General features: G+C 44.6%; 1 protein-coding gene across 3 annotated transcripts in view; it reads right to left on the bottom strand.

Moving 5' to 3' along the window:
• Positions 1 to 282: 282 nt before the first annotated feature.
• The window catches only part of ST6GAL1 (ST6 beta-galactoside alpha-2,6-sialyltransferase 1), a 148,608-nt gene continuing 128,373 nt past the window's right edge, over positions 283 to 20,517 (bottom strand). For all 3 annotated transcript variants that reach the window (XM_043874372.1, XM_043874373.1, XM_043874374.1), the window contains 3 exons: positions 6,558 to 6,656; positions 5,166 to 5,340; positions 283 to 2,819 (listed from right to left, as the gene is read on the bottom strand). In XM_043874372.1, coding sequence (XP_043730307.1) covers positions 2,572 to 2,819; positions 5,166 to 5,340; positions 6,558 to 6,656 — 522 coding nt within the window. In that variant the 3' untranslated portion in view covers positions 283 to 2,571. The remainder of the gene's footprint in view (positions 2,820 to 5,165; positions 5,341 to 6,557; positions 6,657 to 20,517) is intronic.

The raw sequence follows: 20,517 nt of genomic DNA, 5'->3' as shown, positions 1-20,517 counted from the left end.
GCTTTCTGTCCTCCTGCAGCCCTTCCTTGAGGTGTTGGATGAACAACAGCTTTGTCATTTGAACCCAAGCAAGAGCAAAAGGAAGAAAACAAACCAGTCGCTATCTCACAGATGATATCCTGCTGTCTAAGCAGGAGTTCTTTTCCTGTAGAAGTGACAAGAGGCTAAGGCAGAGGAGCTCATGGGGGAGGGTTTGGGGGTTCAGGATTCCTGTTGTGTCCTCTTCAGAGACAAGAATTGACAATGAGGAGTTGTCCCCTTAACAAGAAAAGAGGGATACAATTTTTGAACAATCATTTATTTTAAAATTTTACATAATCTTTGGATAATTCAGAAATAGCTTAGGACATGATTCAGAAGTTTCTGAGATTGATAGCTCAACTCCAGGCCAATATCAATAGCTTATTTGATTGAGATGGAAAGATTTGAGGACTTCATGATATAGAATGAACAGACGGCTACTGAATAAAACAGAACAGCTTAGAGACAGTGGCTTTCCTACAGGACACAGTCATAATTTTTAAATTGCCTGTCACAAATATAAAACATTTAATCAGACTAACGAGAGTATCCACATCTTATTTGCTTTCTACCCGTTTCCAGGTTGGGAAAGCACAATTAAATTAACTTGATCTCTTAATAATAACACATAAAAGCTAGCATCTACCCAGTGTAGTCTCAGTGTCCACATCAACATATCTCTCCTGGCAATGCAATGCCACTTCCCTCTGCACTCCATGCTCATGATTCAATGACTGCCAGGCATTCTTGAGCCCAGAGATGTGGGAAAAGCCCAGGGTCACAGTGGCCAGTGGCCCAAGTGCTCTGCCCATCCCAGAGCGGATCAGGCCTGAGCAGGGACACGTTCTGCACACTCCGCTCCCTCAGATGGTTGCCAGGGTGTTCCAAGCAGGGTAGGTATTATTGTCTCCCAATAGGACATTACATTCCCTGAGAACAAAGCCCACTCTCTGGCCTGCTTCACAGTAGGATGCTGCCAGGTGTGGGCACAGGGCAGGATCTTAGTAAAGGAAGGGAGGAATCCAGCGTGCACTGAGCACCTGCCTTCTCCCAGGTAACCCTCATGGCACCTGTGAGGCAGGATCACCACCCATTTTATAGATGTGGAAATAGGCTCAGAGAGGAGAATTTGCCCATGGTGGCAAATTCTTGCGCTTGGATGGGAGCATCACTTTGAAAACCCAGGGCTTCTCACTCCAGAGCTCTTTCTACTGCCTGCACAAGCCAGCGGTCTGACCATGAATGAGTACTCCAGTTCCACAACAGCTGGTCTGGACCTCAAACACTCAAGACCCATGAGCACATGGGGCTAGCTCAGGAGTCCAGAAGCCTGGCCCAGTCTAGTGTGGCTCCCCATCAGGGTAGGGGACTTAGCACAATGGTCCAGAATGTCTGTGTGGACAGACCACAGCAGATAGACCTCTGTCTGGAGACTTTGATGTTACTCCCTTGCAGGTGGGGATGAGGGCACAGCACTTTGATACACCTGGTGAGAATTAGTCATGATCTCCAAGGTTCTGACCTCTGAGAGCGACTCTTAAGTTCTAGGAAACCATGTTCCCACTCCCTGAGAGGCCTTTCATAAAAGGCCCATGAAGGTTAAAAAAAAAAAGTCAGGAAATTTTAAAATGGAAAATGCATGAAAGTAATTTGGGAGGGGTAAGACTAAAGGGAAAAACAGGATGGCAGAAGGAGGTTTGGGGGTAGGCATCAGAAAGGAAGACTTGGATGGGCTGTGCACACCCAGTTGGTAGGCTAGGCTAGGCTCAGGCCAGGTGAGCCTGGGAAAATCAGGATTTTGGCATCTGGCTTGCCTGGCATCTGTATGGGGCTTCAGTTGATGCCTCAGACATGAGGAGGGGGTTTCCTCAAAAAGTGCCTTGGCCTGTAAACTCAGGCAGATCTTAAATACAGGTAATAAAGGCAGATAGGAAAACACATCTCAGATGACTTAGACAAAATCTGCTTAACATGTTTCTCTTCTAAAATCCACTGCACAGCCCCCAGCTCTGTGAAGCCCTCTATGGCCCACTGACACGGGAAGAGTATGGTTCCTCCTGGGTGCAATAACAGCCACACAGCAAGCCCACACCCACAAGCCCCAGTGCATCAAGCACATTGAATCAATCTGGTCCCTTGCATTGATCTATATGCAACTTGAGGATGGAGACTGTACCTTTTTTCCTGTTTCCCTGGTTCGCAACAACATCATCATTCTGGTGAGGAAAGCAGACCAGCTTTGGCAGCCCTGGTGGGAAAGGTGGATCTTGCATTTACCTGGGTTGGGGGTGGGAGGACCCTCTCTGGAAGGAATGCTAAACGGGTATAGACGAGTGAGACAGGAGGCTCTGGGTTCACACACCTCCGTGACAACAGGGCAGGCTGGGCTGGGGGCCCTGCCCTTGAGTTTCTGAAGCCCCAGGGCTCTTGCTGCCTGGAGTGTGGGCTGTGATTATTCAGGAACACAGTCTTCCTTCCCAGGCCTGGGGTGGCCAGAAGACCGGCTGTAAAATGCTGATGGACAAGGGTGAGGGGGCCTGGCTGGGGAGCTTATGCTCCGCAGCGAATTGTCCGGAAGCCAGGCAGCGTGGCTTTTCCAAGCAGGTAGATGTCCTCATCCGTCCCGAGGTTGAGGTGCTTCACCATGTTCTTCTCAAAGAGGAGTGGGTGGTAGGCACCCATGGTGCAGGCACTGTCGAAATACTTCTGATAGTAGTAGCACACGTCAGTCTTGCGCTTGGATGGGAGGAACTCGTAAATATCCACCTGGTCACACAGCGACATCATAATGACGATGCCTGGAGAGGAGAGCAGAGGTGAGTCCTATGCAACAGCCCACCCTGGCTCCCCGGAGTTCTGCCCAGGGAGCCCCACAGCTCATGCTCCGAAAGCTGGAGAGGTGTCTGCTAGAATGTCTGTCTGAGAGTGATTCCCAGTCTGAGTTGCTCTGGTAAGCCCATCCAACAGGCCGCTCCTCAGGTTGCAGGGCTCACGAACCTTCATATGCTCAGCACCCACGTCAGAGCCCAGTGCCCAGCAGGTCCTCCCTAAACATTGATGAATTGAAGGGCTCCACCATCAGCCAATGAACTGATCACTGTCAATAAGCTCTATGAAGAGAGAGGACCAAGGTGACCGAGGAGACAGAAGCATTCCATGCAGATATTACTTTCTCTCATGTCTGTATCTTGGATGAGTCTCGTAGCTGGTTATTTGGGAGGTGTTTCTTACACTCATACCTAGCGAAACAGTGTGGGGAAGGAAGGCTTCGTGCCTCAGGTGGGAGGGGGACAGCTGTTACAGGAGCATGTGCTGGTCTGTATTGATGGGCTCAGTCAGGCAGGAGAGAGGAGTTGAGAGAGTGTGGTGGGTGGTGCACTCAGGGAGGGGTACAGAACACAAAGGTGGAGACCCAACAAGAGATGGGGGATGCCTCCCATCCCATCCCTCCCATCTCCCATCCCCACCTGGCTCAGCCATCTCCTGCAGGACACGTCCCTCTCGGGGCCTCAGGTTCACCACCTGTGTCAAGGGGGCGATCTACCCACTCTCCCTACCACACAGGCTACTGTTCAGATGCAATAAGATCATGGCTCTAAGACTGCTCTTGTCAACCATCAATATAGGGAACTTTTATGATGAACAGTTCTTACTAACAGCAGACTTGTAAAGTGCTAACAGCAGCTCTGTTCTGGAAGAATTAGACCTGGAGAAAGCCCTGTTAACCCCCTCTGGCTGTCCCCACCCTATGTGACGGGCGAGAAAAGACATCTGCAACTAAGCGATGACGGCACAGCAGTCGTGCTTCCAGATGCGGGGAGGGGGGCTTCTATGACAGCGGGCTCTCATGAGCGCCCGGAGCATGGGTGTGGGGGCTGGCAAGGGCTCTGGCCAAGAGGGACGGGCAAGGGGGAAGGGCTGCTGGTGGAGGGGACAGCACAAGCAAAGGCAGGCAGTAGGGCAACAGGAGAGTGTCCCTAGGATGCTCTCCATCTATTTCTGCTCCAAAGGGGTCCAGGGAGTACCCCCAGGGCACCTATGCACAAGTGGAAGAGAAAGGCAGAAAGCAGACGGGATACTGAAAGCACCTTCATCTCTATCAGGAAATGCCTCTGATAATAAAGCATTTGTTCATTTACTCAACATTTACCTCAGGCCTGTCCTGTGCCAGACCCACAAGGATGAGGCAAACACAGTTCCGCCCTGAGGGAGCTGCAGTCTAATAGGGAAGGCAGGTGGGCAGATGACAGTGAGTGCCAGGGGGCATCTGGCAGAAAGTGCCTGTGCTCCAGCTGCACTCAGAGTGGGAGGGAGCGAGGGGCAGACAGGCCATGAGGGCAGAGAGCTGTGGAATAAGAAAGTCTGCAGCCAGCACTCAGGGCCCTCAGCACTCTGACCCCGGCCCACCCCCACATCGGCACCCACAACTCCTTCTGTGACCCCCAAACCAAGTGCAGCCTCACCACCCAGTCCTCTCAGGGCCACAGACAGGGTGGTCACTAGGTGAAATTCTGAATATTATCAATTGTTCCGTTTTCTTCAGATTCTAATATGGCTCAGGACAATAATGACATTATTCTTGACCCTTTATTTAAAATTTTAATATTTTGTCTATCATGAAATTTTTCACTGTGATTTTTTTAAAGACACTATTAAGATATCATTTGTTTCTGAATTTCATGGCAGCTCCTTAAATTGTACATCTGAAGTAGGTGCCTGGCTGGCCTCACCCAAGTCCCAGCCCTACTCCTCCTGCCTCATCTTTTCTGTGCTTCCCTTTTTACTCCATCTCCACTTGCCAGATCCTCCCCTTTCCCGGGCCTGGTCCTGTTCTCCACAAAGTTCTCAGGCTGTCTCCCTCGAAGGGGTCCTCTCTCCTATGGCACCGAGCTGATCACGCTTTCCTGGCACAAACTGAATGTTGCCTCAGACACCTGACTGAACGCTCCCACTGGACACCCTGAAGTTAAGGAAGAAGATTCTATCATATTGATCTCTGTGTCTTAGTTGGAATTTGCCTCTGCATAAAAATAGAGCAAAAAACTAGCAACTGTTTGGTAAACGAACAAATGAATGAGACCCCAGAAGAAAGCTACTCTATTCTGGAGACAAGCCCCAGAGTTCTTTCTCAGACATGGACTCACCGAGCATCCCAGAGGATGGGGGGTTTGGCTGGATCTGCTCTGAGGAGATTTCTTGAATGATGTCCCACAGCTCCCAAGGCATCTGGGGCTTGAGGATGTAAAAGGGCTGATCAGGATGCAGCTTACGATAGCTCTTGAAGTTATTGAAGAAACTGTAGTCGGGATTCCTGTACCACTGAAAAAGAAGGAAGAAGTCTCCTCAAGGAGAGCAATGGGTTGGTCTGCTGCCGCCCCTGGCGGTCATCCTCCTCTGAGAACTAGGGGAGGTGGGGAGGGACCAAGGCAGACTCCTGAGAGACAACCCTTCATTAAGATAGACTCCAGGCTTCTCCTCCATATCACAGCTCTCACTTGATAGCAGGGCACCCAGCACATAGCCTGTGCTCACAGGGACATTTGAGCTTGGTGACCATGGAATAGCTTCAGACCTCAGGATCACAGACTGGGAAAGATATCAGAGCTGAGAGGGGCTCTTGGCCCTATCTAACCCCACCTCTCTTTTTTAAAGGGGTGAAAACTGGGACCCAGATTGCCACAGCTGTGACTCACAGTCCTTGACCTGACCCAGGCAAATTTCAGTTGTGAGATCAGTGCAAAACTGTAAACTGAGGTAGTTAGAGGAGGGTGCCAGGGATCATCAGAGCCTGTCAGCTACCCGTGTGTCCAGCATGAGAATTGAGTCTCCCAAAAACAGTGTTCTCTGTCCCTCTTCCTTAAAGCCTTTCTCCTGTGGCCCCTGCAGCCCATGCCAGGGAGAGGCCAGCTGATTTGAGTGACAAACAGTGAGAGGCCAGAGAAGCTAGAACCCAGCAGGACTGCGACTCTGTCTCCTGCCCTGGAAAAGCTGATGTTGCAGATCTGGGCCTTCTGCTTAGCAAATCAAGTCCCAGGCAGATAACCCTACCACCACCACCACCTTCTGTTTTCCTCATCTGTAAAATGGGAATTACCACGCTTCTGCCTACTTCTTTCTGTTGCTATAAGAGTAAAATGAAAAGTGTCTGGAAACTTAAGTGTGGGACAAGTAATATTATGGTAACATTGTGTAGAGGAGAGATAATAACAACTGTCTATGCCTGCTGCTGCTCATCAGAAATAACTGTATTCCATGAACACAACCCACGCCAGATGGTGGGAAATCCAGCCACTACCACTCCTGATACAGACCCTAATTGGGAGACAAATACATGGCAATGCAGGGTGGCCATGGAGAGCACTGGTATAGGACAGGAATCCTCCTGAACAACTAATCCAAAAGTGAGGTGCCCTGAAATGGAACCAGTCAGCCCTCAGGGTGGCCCAGTTCAACCACAACTTTAAAAACCCAGTACATCAGGGGAATGTATAGAAAACAGGTGACTGAATCCCAATTTCCCATAGACATCCACTTACCTTTGGGATATCTGAATGGTAAATAGATGGGTCCCACACAATTAGGATTCCTTCATTGTACAAACTGTCTTTGAGGAAGCCTGCTTCTGTGGTAACCAACTGCAGGAAGAAACAGACAGGCTGTCACCTGGACGTTTACATGTGAGTGTTGGCTTGTAGTAGTACCTGACGCATCGTAAGTGCCACCTGAGGCCCCAGAGCCCAGTGAAGTGTCTAAGTTTTGGTGCAGCACTTGTGAGAAGGCAAAGATGACAGCTGGAACTGTGTGGACCTTAAAGGACATTTTGTCATAACCCATCAGCCACATAGCAGAAAGGGTTCCACTCAGACTTTTGAGATTATTGGAGAAAGGGTACAGTGAACATGGCCTGGGGTAGAGTCCCCTGCGGTCATGCCTCGTATGGAGATCAGGGGGCTGAGGTTTAAAGTCATAATCACATATAACCAAACTGATCTCTGAAAAGCCCTTCAATCACCTATCAAGCCCAGCATATAGTAGTTACTATTACAAAGCATGCTGGAGACAGACCCAGGACATCTGAGAGTCCAATACGGGCACTGGTTTCTGCCACATTGGACCGGATGGCAGAATCTGTGCTTGAGCACCAAAGTAGTTGGCCCATGTGGAGGGGCCATGGCATACGCTTAAACATGAGAATCCCCCCAGGCTGGGGGAAGGCTCACATGCACCTTGCTGAGGAACCAGCCAGCCCCTCTCCTCCCCACACTCTCAGGCTCCCCGGCTCTTGGGCTAGCCTGGGCAAATGTCTCATGTCTGAGTGCAGGTAACACTGCCCTCCTATCTCAGGAGCTGTCCTGAGGATCCAGTGGGAGCACTGCAGCAAGTGAGAAAGACCAAGAAGGGGCCTGAAGGCTTAGCAATGAAAGAAGCTGTGTCCCTCTTAAGGGACAAAGCTGATACATGAGACCAGCTGTCAGTCACCTTAAAAAGCATGTGGGAGATACTGCCCAGGTTTAAAATGAGAGGAACAGATGGCAGAAATCAAGAACTGACTGGAATTGAAAGCAAGAATCACAACAGTAACCCCGCTCCACATCGATCACTCACCATCATGAAGGCTGAGACCTGAACAGTGTCCCACTGTGGGAGGATGGGTGGTCTGTAAACCAAGAGCGGCAGTCTGCTGCGAGCTCTTAAGATCACTCAGCTACCCCATCCCCAAACCTTCCCCCAGATGTAGGAAGGTCCTGGGAGCCTGAAGAACATAATCCCATTTCTTCAGTGTATCTTTGAAAGAAGAAATACTGGTGGTGGGCCCACCTTGGCCAGAGACTGTGCAGGTGTACGGGGTGCTGAGTAGCCCCAGGCAACCACAGGGCGCCAGAGTGAGGAGGGGCGCGAGGTACCATTGCTAAGGGACAGATAAGGCCAGGCCAAGCCAAGGGACTGAGACGGGAGAGGGAAGAGGACCTGGACAGAAGGAACAACGTGCACACCCCCAGATGTGAGACCACACGGCAGGCTGCTAGGTGCCACCCCATACCCATTCTCTCCTTCCTTGGAAACAACGTCCACCTCAGCACATGGCTATCTAAAATAAAGACTAGCCAAAATAAAAATTTCCTAGCCTAACAGCTAGGTGTGGCTGTGTGACAAAATGTTGGCCAATGGTGTGTGAGCAAGCGTGAGTCCCAGAAACTGCTCTTAGAGGCAGGGTTATGACCTTCCTTGTTCCTTCCTCCTTCCCGCTGCAGAAGGTGGGTGTGATAGCTGTATCTTGAGCAGCCACCTTGGACCATGAAGTGGAAGCCACATGGTAGAATGGCAGAGGCACGAGGGGGTAGGAGTCGGGGTTCCTGACTCTCTGGAACACTATTCCAGCTCTAGACTTCTTTTACATGAGAAACATATCTTAATTTTGTTAAACTAGTATTGAGAGGTGGGCAGAGAATTCTTGTCACTTGCAGACAAACCTAATTCTAGTTAGTAAAGTGAATAACTTGTTTAGGAATTGCAGGTTGTCCAGTGTGGCTTAGACACAAAGGGAGACTTGAAGGGGTCAGAGAAATGTAGGTAAGTGCCACACAGGAGACCTCAGGGTTTCCTCAGTAGATTACAGGACCAATGAAGGCTCGTGAGAAGGATCCAAACAGACCAGTGTTCTGGACTAGAGTTTTTACAGAAAAGGAACCTCAGATAGAAGATGCTACTGTAGCATAAGTGAAAATGATCGGGAAATTAAAAAGTTACAACCGTCAGCTGTATGAATAATTCATGTACAAATATGAATAATCAAGTCAACAGTATCTACCTACTAGGGTTGCTGCGAAGGTTCAAAGACAGAATGTCTTGTAGACTTGAAGACTAACTAGATGTTGAAAGTGAAGGAAAAAGAGGTCAAGGTGAGTCCTGGACCTCAGGCCATTTTCCTAAAACTAGAACATGGCAAGAACAGCTGCTGGTATGTGGGGATAGAATAGTTTTGAAGTTCAAGGATGAGGCAACTGGCCTAGAGTTCCATAGGCGAGAAGCCATAGGAACCAGAAGTGGGACCCACATCTTCCAACATTAAGCACTGTCCCCTTTCTGTGGGAAACATGGTAACTCACAGCACAGGCATTCAGTGTTATAGTCCAAAGGCAGAGTGGGCATCCTGGCAGACAGGGCTTTGCAAGATAGACGTAAGGGATGGGCAGAGGGACACCCACTATTTTATACATGACTTTCAAGACTGAACTCTGCAATTTCACTCCCTGTCCCCACCCCACTCTGCACCGCCCCCACCACCACCAAAAACTGCTGGGATACTGAAAGTGTCCTTTCTTCAGCTATGCTTCTTTCTATGTAGAGGACTGACACCAAGTGATTTATCCCTAACTCATGAGGATTAGCGACTGGGATTTTTAAAAAATGTTTCTCTCAAGCATGTCTTTTTAGTACACAAAGCCGGAGGCCAGGAGCAGTACTTTCTGCACCTTGATACTCTCCCAGGGTCTGTGGTGTTACTATCCTCACAAATCCAAGAGAGATGCACGGTTTTCTCCTTTATGATAAAGGATAACTATGATGATAGCAGATGCTGCTTAAATGATGTTTATTCTAAGCCAGATACTTTTATATGTTACTTAAGTTCATTTTTACAACAATCTTAGGTAGCAATTCTTAATATACCCATTTTATAAATAAGGGAGTAGACTCAGAGATGCTAAGTATTAGTAGTTTACCCAAACCATATGGCTAGTAACTCAGGGAGTTTGAATGGGATCCCTTTTGTCTGGTTCTAGATTCTACACTTCTGATCTTCACTGCCAAGAAGATAGGGTGGAACACCCGTGGCAGAAAACGTCAAAGAAAGCACTTGATGAGGGGTGTGAAACTGTCATGAGGGAGTTCCCTGGTGGTCAGTGGTTATGAATCCACCTTGCAATGCAGGGGTCATGGGTTCCATCCCTGGTCAGGGAACTAAGATCCCACACGCTGTCGGGGAATTAAGCTTGCATACCACAGCTAAGACCTGACACAGCTAAATAAATATTTTTAAAAAACGTGTCACAAGAATTTTGCTTCCTGTCTAAGTTTTCATGTGTCATACAGGAAAATCCTCAAAAGACTGAATCCAAACCCATGATTTTCAGAAGGGTAAACTGAGGTCTGAAGAGGAGAGAGACTTGTCTGAGACTTCAAGCTGAGTATAAGGCAGAACCAGGACCAGATTTCAGAGCCTGGCTCTTAGCAGACTGTTGTTATTCAAATAAACCAGCACACTCTGAGGATCAGATTGATCTCAGTTCTCACTGTACACAGTGGGGAAACGGTCATTCACTTGAGCCACTTGAGACAAGTGAGAAAGTAACCTAGAAAACTGAGAAGAAGTGAAGATAAATTCTTGTTTTATCTGGACAGAAGGAAAAGAAAGTGACTGAGGCTGGGATCTGGTAGAAGGAAAGAGGAGAAACCAGCAAGCACCCTTCAGCCTTAGAAGAACATAGCTCTGGACTTATCATATTAATTTTGGTACCCCTTTATATGAGAGTCAAAGATTTCCTCAAAAAAAAGCCTTAAGAGTGCTTGGAGAATTGGGAGACTACTTTGTGTCTAACTCACTCGTGGTCTTAGGAGGGTCATTGCCCTTTCTGGGCCCTGGGTGCCTTATTTATAAGACATGACCATCCTGTAAGGCCCTGCCTGGGTGACTAGACATGTCTGGACAACATCTCAGTCCTTTGTCCAGTTGCAACACAAGGGACTTAAAAATAAAGCTGTTCTCAAATGCTCCTGTACTCACCCTCATGCAGAGTCTGACCTGAGTTCAGGGATCCCCAGGGCCTCACAATAGTCATTTTCAGAGCAACGGACCCCCAAGGAGAATGTGCCAGGGAAAGACTACACTGGGGAGGCGGGTTGTTGCTATTTAGAAGCCCATTTAAAGTAGCCTTTCTAGTCAGAAAGTTAGAAACAGTCACTGCAGAAAGTTAAGAGAATACAAGAATGCATGTGCGGGCACACACATCCATCTATCTATATACATATATAGAAGAAAGTAATCATATATAATTGCATTCTCCAGATATTCCCACTGTGAGTATGTGGGTCTTTTTTCTTACCAAATCTTTCTTTCCCTCTCTTACAAACTGAATTGTGTCCCTTCCAAATTCATATGTTGAAGCCCTAACCGCCTATGTAATTATATTGGAGATAAGGCTTTGGGGAGGTAATTAAGATTAAATAAGGTCATAAAGATGGGGCCCTAGTCTAATAAAACTGACATCATAATAAGACAGGGAAGAGATAGCAGAGATTTCTCTCTCCCCTCAACTCACATGCACACGTGGTGGCATAGAAGGTGGCCATCCTCAAGCCAGGAAGAGCCCTTGTCAGAAACCAACCTTGACAGCACCTTGACCTAGTACTTCTGGCCCCCAGAACCGTGAGAAAACAAATTACTGTTGTTTTGGCCACGCCATCTGTGGTGTTTTGTCCTGGTGGGCCTCGGAAATTAATACACCTTCTGTGTGGGTGTGGGTGTAGATACTGATATATCTTAACTAGAGAGTCTAGACTTAACAGTTTTGTTAAACTCACACAACAGTCCAGTTTGAGGTCTTTTCATTTACTCCTCACAATATTTCCAAGCCCCAAACAGGGCTTGAAAAGGAAACTCTAAGAGATTATGTGCCTGGCCCACAATCACAGAGCTAGGAAGGGATGGAGCTACAGTACAAAGCAAGGTCTGCCTAACCTCTCATTAGACTAAGCAATCTTCTTTCAAAAATGTTAAGGGATGATAAAATAAAGTTTGTATTCTGGCTGTTTAGATTTGCAAATTTGCCACAGTTGCAAAGCTAGTTAATGCTCTAGAAAGACAAAAGGATCTTCAGGCTCTTGAGGAGATCTGAAAAATGATATGGAGTCTGTGGGTCTTAAGGGAAGACCTGACCTTTGCAAGCTGGATCGAGACAGGGAAGTGCTAAACAGAAGGGCACCACAAATTGAAACTTACCACAAACCCAAAATCTGAGGGTCCTGTCATTCAACCTGGAATCACAGGAAAAGTCATTCAAAGAACCATAAAGTAATAGCGGAAGTAAATGTTGGAAAGTACTTAAATGTTCGAGCAAAGGATATTGATAGAATAAGCTGTGAAATTTACCCACAAAGGAGTACTATGCAGATGCAACAAAGAATGAGGAAGATTTCTGTGAACTAATATGGAGTGATTTCCAGAAAGCCCTGGGAAAAAGCAGAGTACAGAAGAGCGTATACAGTCCACTGTATTTTTGTAAGAAATACAGGAATTAAAATATATGTATATATACACATCGGTCTTTACAGATAGAAGAAATCACAAAACAGTAGTCAGTTATATACAAAGGGTGGTAGTGAAACAGGGTGGAAGGAATTCAGTAGGAAGTAATGCTTTTCTGAGTATACCTTTTTGGATAGTTTTGAATTCTAACAGCATGTTGACATTCTGCATATTTTTTTTAAAAGAAGAAGAAGAAAAACCTAGAATTGAAACAAAATGAGTACAATTGAATTTCAAATGAATTCATAATCAAAGTGAAGAGAAACAGAAGAACTAATCAAGGTAACTTAGGTACAAATTATTTGGCCATGAAACCTTAATCTTGGGCAGGGTGTGAAAGAGAATTGCAAACAAATCCTGAACTTTAAATAGGTTTGCTTTATGTAGAGACACACAAAACAATTTTCAAATTACTCTAGATGTATTATAGATATAACCAAATAAATCAATGTGCTGATGTTGTTAGAAGGAGGATTCTCACTGTGGAAGAAGAGGGGGTACAGATACACAACGGAAAAGCAAGTGCCTTTATCTGGATAGACTGAGCTATCAACTAGAGTCTATCATTTCTAAAACAGGCATATATGCATGTATGTGCATGTGTCTATATGGATGTGTACATATACCTAAAGGTATGCATATATATGGAGAAGGAAATGGCAACCCACTCCAGTATTCTTGCCTGGAGAATCCCAGGGACAGAGGAGCCTGGTGGGCTGCTGTCTGTGGGGTCACACACTCTGTTCAGACACGACCGAAGTGACTTAGCAGCAACAGCAGCAGCATGGATATATATGGGCTTCCCTGGTGGCTCAGATGGTAAAGAATCCTCCTGCAATGCAAGAGACTTGGGCTCAATGCCTGGGTTCGGAAAATCCGCTGGAGAAGAGAACAGCTACCCACTCCGGTACTCTGGCCTGGAGAATTCCATGGACTGTATAGTCCATAGGGTCAAAGAGTCGGACATGACTGAGTGACTTTCACATGCATCTATATAAATGAACAAATACACATGTATGTGTATTGTGTGTGTACCAGCATATATTTCCTCTACCTACTGAAAGGGCCAAGAAGCGAAGACATGAATATTAGGCATGAACATACCTAGTACCTAGATCTTAGTTTCTAATGTCATTTTTCACTTAAAGGAATTAGAGCTCCTTGAGAAGAAATGGCATATCCCAGAACTAGGGTAAAATAGTATGGGGAAATAAAACTTACCAGGCTGTCTCAGCAGTCTTGCAAAAAGCCCTAGACTCCTGAGACTTTATAAATCATGTTAATAAAATCTATAGCTAAATTGTCTAGTTAACTTTGTCTAGTTAATGCTCTTTTCTGACTCCAAACATAATGGAACTTTGCTTATCTCCCCCAGAAGCTAAATGGTTATAACTCAGACTATAACTCAAGATTAATAGAGAGATATTCTAAGAGATATTCTGGAGTAGGAAGAAAGAGACCTAGGAACTCAGAGAGAGCTCTAGATATGTTTATTTATATTTCAAAGGGCTGGAGTAAGAAGGGGACTCTCTTTAGGAGGAAAAGAGGACAGCCGTATCCTGCCTTTTATAAGCAAGGGAAAAAAATCACTTCTTTTTTGTTCACTGCTTATGGGGTACTGGCTACTCATGTAAGATAATTGGCCTGGCTCTTATGCATTGCCCTAGGAATAAGAACTAAGGCAGAGAGAGATTAATGCATTTATTATTTAAGGTAAGGGATTAAATAAAGGGCTTCCCAGGGGGCCCAAGTGATAAAGAATCTGCCTGACAATGCAGGAGATGTAAGAGATTCCTAGGTCAGGAAGATCCCCTGGAGTAGGAAATGGCAACCTGCTCCAGTATTCTTGCCTGGAAAACCCCATGGACAGAGAAACCTGGCAGGCTACAGTCCATAGGGTCTCAGAGGAGTCAGATGCAACCGAGTACACACATTTAAATAAGAAATCCATCACTGATGTAGAACACTTTGTGTGTACATTCAGGATAAAATTAATAAATATGAAATATTAAAAACCCAACAGATAGGTACTAATGAACTAGAACATCTTGTTATACCAAAAAGTATAGGAGTATTTTCAAGAAATGATGAGGGCATGCATGTCACAGAACAACAAAGGCCAGTTTAAAGGAACTCCCACTAGGAGTTTCTTTGTCAAACCTGGGAAAAATTGAACACCTAGGTAGTTTGGAACTGTAAAATGAATTATAAACCATTGAAAATATAGCAATCTATGAGTTTTTACCAATAACAAATACAGAAAGAAAAGAAAGAAGGAAGGGAGGGAGGAAAAAAGGGAGGAAGGAAATAAATGGAGGATGAGAAGGGAGGCTTCTTGCTTATAGTAAAATTTTGAGTGCTAACTAGATGATATGGAGGAGGGGGAGCTGGAGTTAAAAGACCATCATTTTGCAACCATCATAGTAAAGATTGGTTCAGGCAAAAGTGATTGCTGCATGTTAAATGTAGCAGAAATTTTGATGCAGAGCAGAGTAATGGCATAGTATTAAAGCTTTCACTCATAGATTTCAAGGGAAAATGTAATTATACACTGGTCTCATCAGACACCACCACATTCAGGTGCTCAAAATAAAAATCAGCTAAAGGGCAGATGGACAAGGATGCCTCCTGATGTGATGTTCTAAGAGGGACACAACATCATTTGTGTAGTTTTCCAGCCAAGAGTGCAGAAATTGAATTTACTCTTGAGAAAGCATCAGATAAACTCTAAAAAAAAAAAAAAATTTAAAGGACTTAATTTTTCAAAAATGTCAGTGTCCTAGGTACCACTCATGGCCTCCACCAATTTCCCCACCATTCTGTAACACAAGTTCTCTAACATGCAAGGATCTGCCTTCCACTTTCATTGTATACTGTCATGAATAAGTTGAAAAAGGAATGTTTTAACATCTGATATAATCCCATCACTCCTTATTTGTGGGATCGTGTGAAGGAATAGGCCAATATCCTGATTTGACTTTATAAACCATTTAATGAACAATTAAAAAATAAAGCATATGATTCATAAAAAAAAATGTCAATGTCTTAAAAGACAAAGGCTATGGAAATATTCCAGGTTAAAGGAGACTGAAGAGGCATGACAACTAGATGCAGCACCTGATCCTGAACTGTATTCTGTACTAGAAGAAAAATTATAGACATTACTGGAGAAATTAACAAAACTGCAATGCAGCCAGATTAAAGTATGGTATCAATGTAAATGTATGAAGTTGATAACTATGTTTTGTTTACCTGAGACAATATTCTTATCCTTAGGAAATACACATTAAACTATTATCTTAGTTCAGGCCACTACAACAAATAGACCACAGGCTGAATGCCTTAAACAACAGACATTTATTTCTCACAGCTCTGGAGACTGGGAAGTCCAAGATCAAGGTACCAGCAAATTCAGTTCCCATGTGAGGGCCCACTTCCTGGCTTGCATATGGTTGCCTTTTTCCTGTGTCCTCCCACAGCAGAGAGAGAGAAAGTTCTGGTATCTCTCTCTGTTTATGACACCAACCCCATCATGGAAGCCTCACCCTCAAGACCTTCTTTATATCTTGAGGACTTCAAGGTATGAATTTGGGGGAGAAACATTCAGTCTATAACATTCTACCCTTGGATCCCCCAAAATCATGTCCTTCTCACATGCAAGTACATTTAATTCCACTTCAGCATCTCCCAAAGTTTTAACTCATTCCAGCATCTATTCTAAAGGCTGAAGTCCAAAGTCTTACCTAAATATTATCTAAACCAGAAAAGAACCAAATAATTCAACCTGAAGTAAAACCTTCTCCTGCTGTGAACCTGTGAAACTGGATAAATTATATGCTTCCGAAATACAATGATGGAACAGGCACAGGATAGAGATTCTCATTCCAAAAGGGAGAAATTGGAATGAATGAAGAAATGATAGGTTTCAAGAATGTCCAAGCCTAGAGAAGTAAATACCATTATATCTTAAGGCTGGAGAATAATCTTCTTTGGTTTATGCATTATGCATTATGGACGTGGTGGGGCATCAGTCCCACCTGTGTGGCTCTGCTGGGCACAGGTCACTCCCCCAAGGCCCTGGGCAGCTGCCTGCTGAAGTCAAGGCAATCCCCCCTCCCCTTTGTAACCAAGGAAGCAGTCCTGATGGTCACTGAATCACCACTGGGATCCCTTGTCTTGAAGAATGGTATCTATTTGCCGGCAAAGAGCTCTATAGTTTGGTCCCATAGAATCTAAATTTGACAGCCTGCCTTCATCTTATCTTCTTTAGTTGAAACTAGCAGTGTTTCTGCTAGGGTGGTTGATTAGGCCTGTGGTTCACTCCCAAATTGACCTTTTAACTCAAATGCTTCTTGGGCCATCCTCTTAAGTGTGTTTGTCAGAACAAGCTTTCTCATTTTTTGCAATATACAGCTAGGCTGAGAATTTTCCAAATCTTAAGTTCTGTTTCCTTTTTGCTAAATAATTCCTTCTTCAATTCATTTCTCTCCTCTCATATTTTACTATAATAAAAGCAGTCATGAGGAATCAAGCCACTCCTCCAACACATTCCCTAAGACAATTTCTAAAACTTGCCGCAGTTAGATATCCAGTTTCTTCACTCACAAGTTCTACCTTCCACAAACGTTAGAACAGAATTCAAACAAGTTGTTTACAACAAGGATCGCTTTTTCTCCATTGTTCAATGACATGTTCCTCGTGTTATTTCCATCTGAGACCACACCAGAATGGCTTTTATCATCCATATTTCTGCCAACATTCTATTCCTGATTATTTTGTCTTCTCTAAGAAGATAGAAGCTTTCTCTCCACCTCTCCTCTCTTCTTTCTGAGTTCTCACCAGAATTTCCTGCTGTCTGTATTTCTAGCAAGCACTTCAAAACTTCTCCAGCTTCTATCAGTTACCCAGTTCCAAAGCCACTCGCACATAGGTATTTGTTACAGCAGCACTCTACTACTCAGTAACAACAACAAAAATCTTCTCCAGCTACTATAACAAAATACCATAGACTGGGTATGGTAGATCAAAAGATATTGATCTGTCATAGTTCTGGAGGCTGGGAAGTCCAAGGTCAAGGTGCCAGTAGATTTGGTTACTGATGAGGGCCACCTTCTCACTGTGTCCTCATGTGGCAGAGAGCAAGCAACCTCTGGTCTCCCTCTTCTTATAAGGATCCTAATCCTTTCATCATGGGGACCCCACCCTCAGGACCTCATCTCAACATATTTCTCTCCCAAAGGCCCCACCTCCAATTACTATCACACTGGAGGTTAGGGTGTCAACATACAAATTTGGGGAGGCAGCTGTAAACTTTCAGTCTGTAATAAGTATTTAGGGATTACAGTCTGTGATGTACACATGGTAAGTTGCTTTAGTCGTGTCTGACTCTTTGCAACCCATGGACTGTAGCCCACCAGGCTCCTCTGTCCATGGGATTTTCCAAGCAAGCATACTGGAGTGGGTTGTCATTACATTCTCCAGGGGATCTTTCCAACCCAGGGATCAAACCTGCATTTCATGTCTCCTGCATTGGCAGGTGGATTCTTTACCACTAGCACTCTCAAATGAAAAAAAAAAAGATATGAAAGATAGACAGGGCATATGATACAGCAATGGGATTAAATGAAAAAATAATAATAAGTGAATCTAGATAAATGATATATAGGCATTCTTTGTATTCATCATATTATTGCAACTTTTCTAGAAGTTTTCAAGTTTTTCCAAGTAAAAAGTTAAAAAAAAAAAAGGAGGAAGTTTGGAGGCAATCCATTGAATGAGAAGGTTCCCTGGACTATATTTCACTAGACAGATATTTCTGCACATCTACTATGTAATGTAGATATGTAATAGGCACTATTCTGGCAGTTGGGCACTGGGCATCTGTGAACAAAACAGACCAAAATGCCTCCTCTCCTAATGGGAGAGCTAGGTAATAAATGAGTTGGATAAATAAGATGATGGGAGTGAGAAAACATGGACTTGGAAGCTGTCATCAGAGAACCAGGAAAGAGTCCTGGGCCAAGTGTTAGGAAGGCTTCAGTCTACATGGGCTGCCATTGCCCTGTGTGCACCCGTACCGGCCACCTTCTCTTCTCAGGCCTCAGTTATCCCATTTGTAAAATGAAGTGATGAAGCAAGACGCTGGGCTTCGCAAGGGCTGGGAGGATGTCTGTTTCTGTTCTGCTGTTCTTGGCGGCTGAGTTCTAGCTCTGTTCACAAAGTCTGGCATGGAGCAGGTGATCAGTAACTCATTCCGGAATGAATGAATGGCTAGTTGATCGCCAAAGTCATTTTTAGTTCTAGGATTTCCAATACTATTTGACTCACCTTGAAGGATGTCGTATCACCTCAGACATCACATCTGATTCCACAGATCTTAGAAGGATAATGAGGGAATATTATGAACAACTTTATGCTAAAAAAGTCAATAACTTAGAAGAAATGAACAAATTTCTTGAAAGATATAGACTACCAAAACTCAAGAAGTCAAGAAGAAACATGAATACATGAATAACTATCTATTATGTGTCTATTAAAGAAACTGAATTTGTAGCTAAAAACTTTCCCACAAGGTAAATTCTAGGCCCAGGTGACTTTACTGGTGAATTCTACCAAACAGTCAAGAAAACAGTAACACTTAATTCTACAGAAACCCTTCCAGAAAAATTTTGGAGGAACAATTCCCATCTCACTCTACAATGGCAGCATTACTCTGATATCAAAAACACCAACAGATGTTATAAGAAAGGAAAGTTACAAACTCACATCCCTCATGAACATAGATGCAAAAATTCCTAGCAAATGACCTCAAAGTGTAGACAAAAACTTTTTAAGGTTGAGTGAGGTGTAAGCACTAGCTGTAGGTGGTAACTGGGCTGAAATGGGGTGTGAGGTCAGATAGAGGTTATTTTAAACATAACTATTTTCCACAAATTAAATACAGGTTTTGAATGTCCCCTTCTCAATTCAGTAATGCCCGCACAGAAAGAACTCCATGCCAAAGATTTGCCTTGTCTAAACTAGCAGCCCCACACTGGAGTACCCCCCTCTGTTTTTCATTGCAGTAAGAACACAAAATGAGATCTACCCTCTTAACAAATTGTTAAGTGCAAAATACAGTATTATTAACTATAGACGCAATGTACAGCAGATCTCTAAAACTTTTTAATCTTGCACAATTGAAACTTTATACCCAATGAATAGCAATTCCCCATCTGCCCCTCACCTCAGCCCCTGGAAACCACCACTTAACAGTCTGTTTCTATAGAATATTAGCTTCAGAAAAAAAGGAAATTGTACCAAATACGACAATATGAATGAACCTGGAGGACATTATACTGAGGGAAATAAAACTGCATGATTCCATTTATATGAGGTATCTAAAAATAGACTCATAGAAAAAGAATATACTCCATTTTTGCACTTCACCTTTACTGGCCTTGTGCATGTGTGTGTTGAAGACTCTCGAGAGTCCCTTGGATGGCACGGATCAAACCAGTCAATCCTAAAGGAAATCAACCCTGAATATTCACTAGAAAGACTGATGCTGAAGCTGAATCTCTAACGCTTTGGCCCCTTTGATGTGAAGAGCCGACTCACTGGAAAAGACGCTGATGCTGGGAAAGATTGAGGGCAGGAGGAGAAGGGGATGACAGAGGATGAGATAGTTGGATGGCATCACTGACTCAATGGACATGAGTTTCAGCAAATTCTGAGAGATATTGAAGGACAGGGAAGCCTGGCGTGCTGCAGTCCATGGGATCACAAAGAGTTGGACATGACTTAGCAACTGAGTAATAACAACATGTTGGGCGTGGGGTGTCCTTTTCTCTTCATCCAAAGGGAAGTCCTTATGACCACTGTTTTCTTCTGCTCTTCCCTCACACTAGGCAGGATCTTGTGGGAACTTACTTGATTGACTGAATGGAATCGGGGTAGCTGGCCACACACCACAGCAGATGGGCTACACAAGGAAAAGAAGACCAAGGGCAGCTCTGACATGTTGAAAACCACTTATGACCTAGAGGTTTGGAGTAAGAAGGTACCCTGAGTCCAGTATCATCAAGTCGATCTCCTTCTCTGGCTCTAAAAAATACCAACGACCTAGAAAAGCTTAAAAGAAAGTTCAGGGGAGTTAAAATACCACCAGCAAACAAACCTAGATCCAATCCACCTGTACTGCTCATTTTCTA

Source organism: Cervus elaphus, chromosome 19 (assembly GCF_910594005.1).
Source record: "Cervus elaphus chromosome 19, mCerEla1.1, whole genome shotgun sequence".
NCBI classification, from domain to species: Eukaryota; Metazoa; Chordata; class Mammalia; order Artiodactyla; family Cervidae; genus Cervus; species Cervus elaphus.
The sequence above is the reverse complement of the archived record's forward strand: the minus strand, read 5'-3'. Positions and strand labels throughout refer to the sequence as shown.